Genomic DNA, 6887 nt, shown 5'->3' with positions numbered 1-6887 from the left:
TCATGGGACATTTTAACTCTGGGTTGGGTTTTACTGCCTTGGAGATCTCTCAGTTGCAGATACTCCTGGCGAGGTGTGAGTGAGGGTGTGCATGGCAGCCGGCAGGCAGCAAAGGGTACAGTGAGGGCTCTGGGGACAGAGAGGGGACAGCCCTTGGCCACAGCTGGGTGCTGACCCTGCAGAGAAGCTGGGACGGAGATGGCAGTGCGGGTCTTGGAGGCCACTGCAACTGCCCAGAAGAGCAATAACCTCTATCCTCCTGTCCCCGGTCGCCCCCAGTTCTCCTGACCTGTACAAATACCTCCCCTAGTTCCACACAGCGAGCTCACCCCCACCTCCGCAAAGAGCCCCCTACATGCCAAACTGCCTCTCAGCTCTTCTGACCTCTGCATTTGCCCCCCGGCCCCCTAATCCTAGCCCAGCTCTCCCAGATGCACTCTGATATCCCCAGTTGCACCCCGCACCTCCCCGTATCTCTGTGAGTGCCTAGAACCTCCTCTAGTCCTACACTTCAGTTGATCCCTGACCTTTGCAGCTGCCCCGCAGTCCTACCCCATCTCCCCCACTGCCCCCAGTCCCTCTGCCCTGCTCCCCCAGTCCCTCTGCCCGGCTCCCCGGTCCCATCTCCCCCATTGCTCCCGGTCCCTCTGCCCGGCTCCCCGGTCCCATCTCCCCCATTGCCCCGGTCCCATGTCCCCTATTGCTCCCGGTTCCTCTGCCCTGCTCCCCGGTCCCATCTCCCCCATTGCCCCGGTTCCTCTGCCCTGCTCCCCGGTCCCATCTCCCCCATTGCCCGCGCTCCCCTCCGCGCTCCCCTCTCAGATCAGCCGCCGCCCCCTCCCGGCCCCTCAGCGCCCCCCCGCGGCCGCCCCTCGGGCCGCGCCCCTCCCGCTGACGCGGCGCCTGCGCGTGCGCGCGTGCGGTGCCGGTGCCGGCGGATCCGCGTCCGGCGGCGGCCCCGCGGCCCGGCCAAGCCCGGCTTCCCCCGGCGTGCCCCCCCCCCCCCCCCCCCCCCCCCTGCCCCGCGGCCCCTCGCCCATCATGTTGGTGCCCGTGTTCACGCTGAAGCTCAACCACAAGATCCTGCCCCGCATGGTGGCGCTGGGCCGGTACGACGGGACGCACCCCTGCCTGGCGGCCGCCACGCAAGCGGGCAAGGTAACGGGGCAGGAGCAGCCTCGGCGGCTGCGGCGCGGCCTGGCCCGGCCGAGCAGCCCCGGCGGCCGCCGCGGAAGCCGCGCTAACCCCGCCAGCTCCCCTGGCAGGGCTGAGCCGAGCCAAGGGCTGGGGGCTCGTTCCCCTCGCCCTGCGCAGACCCGCGGCGGGGCCCGGGGACGCGGTGCTCGAAGCCTCGCTCGGCTGCAGCAGGGAGCTTGCAGAAAAGCAGGTGACGAAATTGAGCAGTAGCAGAGGTGCCCGGAGAGGCTGAGGAGTTTCCAGCCCTGGGGAAATTCAAAAGCCGTCTAGACACAATCTGGAGTAACACGCTCTGGGGGGACCCTGTTGGAGCAGGAGGTTGGACTGGGTGACTTCTGTGGCTTCTTCCAGCTTGAACCAGTTTACAAACCCAAGTTGCCACGGAAACTCACATTTTCTAGCAGACAGCGGGATTTTTTGAAGCCCAAGGTTTTGTCGTGCAGTTCTCAGAGCAGTGAGCCTTGGCACTGTTACAGACCAAGCTCTGTGCTGATAACGGGGCTGAGGTTTCTGTGGGTGATGCACAAACAGCCTGACGGGAACAGAGAGCATCCTGTGTGCTCTGTTCGAGTAGGAAACATAAACAAAACAGGATTAAGTACAACCTGCCTAATAAAGCATAGGTTGAAGCATAAACCCACACAGGCACTTAGGTTGTAAATACAAAGAGGGTTCATCTGTGATGTTTCCCAGCATTATTAATTTGATTTTGGCACCTTTAGGAACAGCAGAGAACAAGGGCTTGTCTGAGGGACAGACTGCACAGCCAGAAAGCAAACTGTTGAGCCTCTGACTGGGCTCCAGGCAATTGCAGTGACTGAGCATTGGTTGGTGAAAGTAAAACCATATTTATCATTCATCCTTTTAAAATTAACCTTGCTCACCTACAGATGGAGGTTACAGATATGTACCAGGTAAATTGTCTTAAATGTTTGGGATGTTTTGCAAATACTGCTACCATCTGGAGGTAATTTGTTTAGTTTGTTGTTGCTCCCTTTGGTTTCCTATTTTTGCCTTACTCCGAAGACTTGTCAGTTGTCATTTTCAGAAACAAACAAAACAGTGATGTTGCAACTCCACTGGCCAGAGCACTGTTTTTCCTGCCATTTCCCTTCTTCTAGTATAGTTTAAAGAATAACTGTGAGAAATATTGTCAGTAAAACCTGCAGTCCTCATTTAGGTTGAGTGAATGCCTTCCTCCTCATCACAGTTGTTATCCAAACAATACTCTTTACTGTTTGTATACAAACAGATACATTGTTGTATTAATATTTTTATCTTTGTTTCTACAGGTTTTTATTCACAATCCTCATGCCCGAGGACAGAGAATAAACACAAACCGAATGGTGCAAAGTAACCAAGATTCAGACATTTCTCTTCTGAACATTAATCAAGGGATCACTTGTCTGACTTCAGGGCTGCTGAACCCTCAGCTAGGTTATGATTGTCTTCTGGTTGGAACACAGACTAATTTATTGGCTTATGATGTGTACAACAACTCAGATTTGTTTTACAGAGAGGCAAGTTGATTTAAATGTCTGCTTCTTTTAGTATCTCCATAATTTTCTGTTTCTTTGAATTGTAAAGATTACAGCTTTTACATTACTTTGTCAACTAATTTTGTGTCTGTGCTATGCATTTTTCCTACTGCTACATTCAGACTATTTTGTCTCTAGAATATCTGCAGTATTTCAAAATTAATATATGAAAATTTACACTCACACATACAGATACACATTGCATTCATATGTCCCATCACCTAGCAAGACCAACTTAAAAAAAAATAATAGACATTCAGAGCTCAGCTAAACTGACAGTGATAATGTCGGAAGCTCTCTTCTTCACTTGTGTGGTCTGATGTATTCTTCTTGTCTGATGTATTCTTCTTGTCTGCTGTTTCTTTTTCCTTTAATGCTTCTCTGCAGGTTTCTGATGGAGCCAATGCAATAGTTCTTGGGAAGCTGGGAGATATTTCACCTCCACTTGCTATTATTGGTGGAAACTGTGCCCTGCAGGGCTTTGATTATGAAGGCAATGACCGTTTTTGGACGGTAAGGCCCTGCATAGTAGTTTTGATGTTATTAGAAGATTCTTTCAATGGCACTAAATCATCTTGATTTTCTTTTAATATGATAACTATTAATTTAGTTGTTGATTGTTCTTAAATTATCTCAGGCCTTAAACTGTATTTTGGCCATGTATTCAGTGCACTCAGATGTTATTTGAACCCTGAGTGCGTCAATTGTTCTGTTGCAGTTGAGATAATAAAAATAATTCAGCTTCTGACAGCTATGGCCATCACTGAGTGCTGTCCTCCTCTTTGCAGGTTACTGGGGACAACGTTCGTTCGTTAGCACTGTGTGACTTTGATGATGATGGAAAAACTGAGGTTTGTAACCATTTACACATGACTTCAGCTGTTCTTGTGGTGAAATGATAATAAAAAACTTAGATTATCAAATACAACTGACTCACATCACCAGTTAAAATTTCTCATTTTTCTTTATGCCAGGAGCAATGCAATGAAATGCCTGTGATCATCAGTTGGCAAGGCATCTATTTCAGTGGTATTTCTTGAATATGCTTATGAACTTTTTTAAATTTCACAGAAACAACTTGCAAGCTTACACATAAAAGTGAACTTTTAGAAAGCTATCCTTTTGAAGAGGTTCACTGACACTTAGTAAAATTGAGAAATCTGTCTTCATGTCCAGCCCTTCTGTTTCCTTACAGGGACATGGGGAAATGGAATACTCTTTGCTTTGCTGATTTAAAATGACAATAACTTGTAACACACAAACCTGCTGATAATGGTGTGAGACAAACAAGAGGAAACAGCTGCCATTCTGGTCATGCAGGCTAAAAGAGATTGGTGAAATTGTGAATTTGTATGGCATTCTCTTTTGGAAATGTTTCTTCATCCCAAATGAACAACTGTGCTTCTGAATATGAATCTTTAAGAAGAGTAATAGCTTCCTAGTATATACCAGATGCAAATCAATATGAAGTTAAATCATTATGCTAAAAATACTTACTTTTGTCATTTGTCTTAAGACTTGAAACATAATTACTTGAGCTTCTTTGTTTAGTTCCTGAAAAGTCCTCATTTGGAATATCCAATTGGACTATGTAATAGTGATGGGTCAAGGGCCTTGACAGTTTTCATGTGTTTTTTATAAGCACTAAACTGATACAGGCCCTGCTTGATTGGGATCTTTAGGAAGTGAAACGGTTTCAAGTTTTCAAATCAATTTCTGCACAGCTCCTCTTTGTATTCTTTTAATGTGCTGAGAGGTGTTTATAGAAACTGGAGACAGTGTCTAGGGATTTAGAAACCAGGAAACTGATCTATGACACTAATTGCAAATGGTTTGCACTTGTGCTTTTAAGTGGGTTTTGCTATATTTTTCTTCTCGATAAAAGTTCATTCTCGGCAGTTGGTGCTACTTTGGGCTGAGTAGAGCTGGATACAATATCTGACTAACTTGTTGAGCCAGTTACCCTAACGTGCATTTACTGAGATGTTTTCAAGGTTCTTTTTGATCTTAATTATCTAGGTGATTTTAAAGGGTTTTTCTTATTTATTTACTTTTATTTGTGGCTTTTGTGAAACTGCCTCTGGTTTAAAACTGAAGTTCTGAGAAAATGCAAGAAGAAACTTCCTAAATTATCACTTTATATCTTACCAGCTAAATAACTATGTTAGCTTCATTTCTGTTCTTTCCACCCCAGTAAAAACAAGTTTACATTTAAAATATGCTGATTTAAAAACTGCATGAATATACTTTTAGTAGCTAACAGAACTAACTTGTCACTGCCTTCCTCAGGATTTTTGGATTGATGAAGGTTACTTTCTGCCATCTGGCAGAAGACTTGTGGAGCAGAACGTAGACTTGCTCTCTCAAATTTCTGTCCAGTGGAATGGCATTCACTGAGGTGGACAGGGTGAATCAAACTAACAAAAAAAATCTAGGCACCTCTGGAAAACACAGCATCACCAGTAATTGCTTCAGGATTGTGTGCTTTCTGGTCGCCTTTTGCTGATGGTTGCAACTTGGCCAAGAAATCTGTGCTTCTTAAATATGTTAATTGTTGCAAATAATTTCAATAGCTGCAGTAGACTTAGCTTGGTATGATTTAGGTTGACATAATCTGAAGCATCTTTACTTGGGAAGAAAAAAAGCCTTTAATATTTTTAAAAATCCAACTTTGTTATGGATTTGTATCTCTTTTGCCAAGTAAAGATGAAGGGCTGATGGGTTTCAGTGGGGAAAAGTACTACCAGGTTTCAGACTTTGATTTGTAATTCTGTTTTTCATTGATTTGATGGGTGACTTTGTGGACAAGGCACTGAGCAGATCTGTTCCTTGGGTTTTTCAATTTGCAAAAGAGAACCTGACAATTGTCATGATCTTCAGTATGAACTTTTCCACTGGGCTCCTTTCCAGTTAATGCTTTATACCTGGTGAACTAAGAAACAGTAAAAGAACTAAAATGTAGGAAATATTAAGGAGTGAGGATGCAGAAGACCCAATTCAATGCCTATTGGTATAATCATTTACAACAAGACAAAGCTGATTTTACTTCTATTTGGCAGTAGTGGCAGCCACCACTTAGGCTGGAGAAGCAGAGATGGTTGATACTTGGATTCATTTGGGTTGGTTTGTTTGTTTGTCTTGGGGTTTTTTTGTGTGCGTTTGTTTGGTTTTTTGTTTAAATGAGGGATCTTCAGTGCAACACTTGCAACATGTCATAGATCTGTTAAAACCTCTTCATTGCTGCACTTAAAGTATTAATTTGTGTATTAATTAATCCTCTGGATCCTGGTGCTTGCTTCCTTAGCTTGAATAATTATTTTTAAGGAGCACCTTTTTTTTTTTCAGCTTCTTGTCGGCTCTGAAGATTTTGACATCCGCGTATTTAAGGAGGATGAGATTGTGGCAGAAATGTCAGAGACAGAGGTAAATTATTTCTGGCTAATGTTTATTATAGTTGCTGACAGAGCTGAAAGTGTTGTGTATTCTAAAGCTTTTCTGGTTCAGATTTATTGTGTAGTTAAGTAATTGCTTAACTATTTGGCACAGTATCTACTGTGCTAGAACTGTGAAAGTTTGAGTTTAATAATGTCTTTGATTATTAAGGGGGCTTTTGCTTTGTTTATTTATAAATCTGTCACCCCACTGAGAGAAGTGCCTATTCTTGGCTGACAGTCAGGAGCCTGTGCAAGGGTGATTAAGGTTGCTGGATTGTGATTGAAGCTCTTAGTGTCCTCTGAGTAAAAGGATGTCTTCTGCAGTTTTCCTCAAATATTTTGATGCAATCTTGACGATGTAACTTGTCCCTGTGTGTACATCCAGACAGTGCATGGCAGGGGAGAAGGGGAATGCCCAGGCAAAACTGGAAGATTATGTTGCAATTGGAGTTACACACTGGCTATATAAAAAGAGCTGTGTTGACTAAAGTAAGGTATGGGGGCAGATATGTTTACAGAGGGATAGGAGTAGCTGTAGGAGTTGCTGTTAAGCATAAGAACTGAGAGAAGATGCCCACTGATTTTGGTTTCTAGGAAGGGAGTAAAATATCCTTATCACTGCATTAAAAGTGTTCTCAGTCCTCTCACAGCCCTTCTGGACCCAAGGTAGAGTAAGGTCACAGGCCGTTGTCCTTTAAGATCTGAGGCCTCCCTGCTG

At 44.7% G+C, this 6887-nt stretch overlaps 1 protein-coding gene across 1 annotated transcript in view; it reads left to right on the top strand.

Annotated features, from left to right (window-relative positions):
• The first annotated feature begins 939 nt into the window (after window positions 1–939).
• BBS2 (Bardet-Biedl syndrome 2) overlaps window positions 940–6887 on the top strand; it is a 19085-nt gene continuing 13137 nt past the window's right edge. The window contains exons 1-5 of the mRNA XM_071440480.1: window positions 940–1158; window positions 2490–2717; window positions 3123–3248; window positions 3524–3586; window positions 6081–6158. Of these exons, the coding sequence (XP_071296581.1) occupies window positions 1042–1158; window positions 2490–2717; window positions 3123–3248; window positions 3524–3586; window positions 6081–6158 (612 nt within the window). The 5' untranslated portion in view covers window positions 940–1041. The remainder of the gene's footprint in view (window positions 1159–2489; window positions 2718–3122; window positions 3249–3523; window positions 3587–6080; window positions 6159–6887) is intronic.

The sequence above is a fragment of the Agelaius tricolor genome, unplaced genomic scaffold (genome assembly GCF_023055355.1).
Source record: "Agelaius tricolor isolate 1412-34295 unplaced genomic scaffold, bAgeTri1.0.p SCAF_15, whole genome shotgun sequence".
Taxonomy (NCBI): domain Eukaryota; kingdom Metazoa; phylum Chordata; class Aves; order Passeriformes; family Icteridae; genus Agelaius; species Agelaius tricolor.
This window is presented reverse-complemented; position numbering and strand designations above follow the sequence as displayed.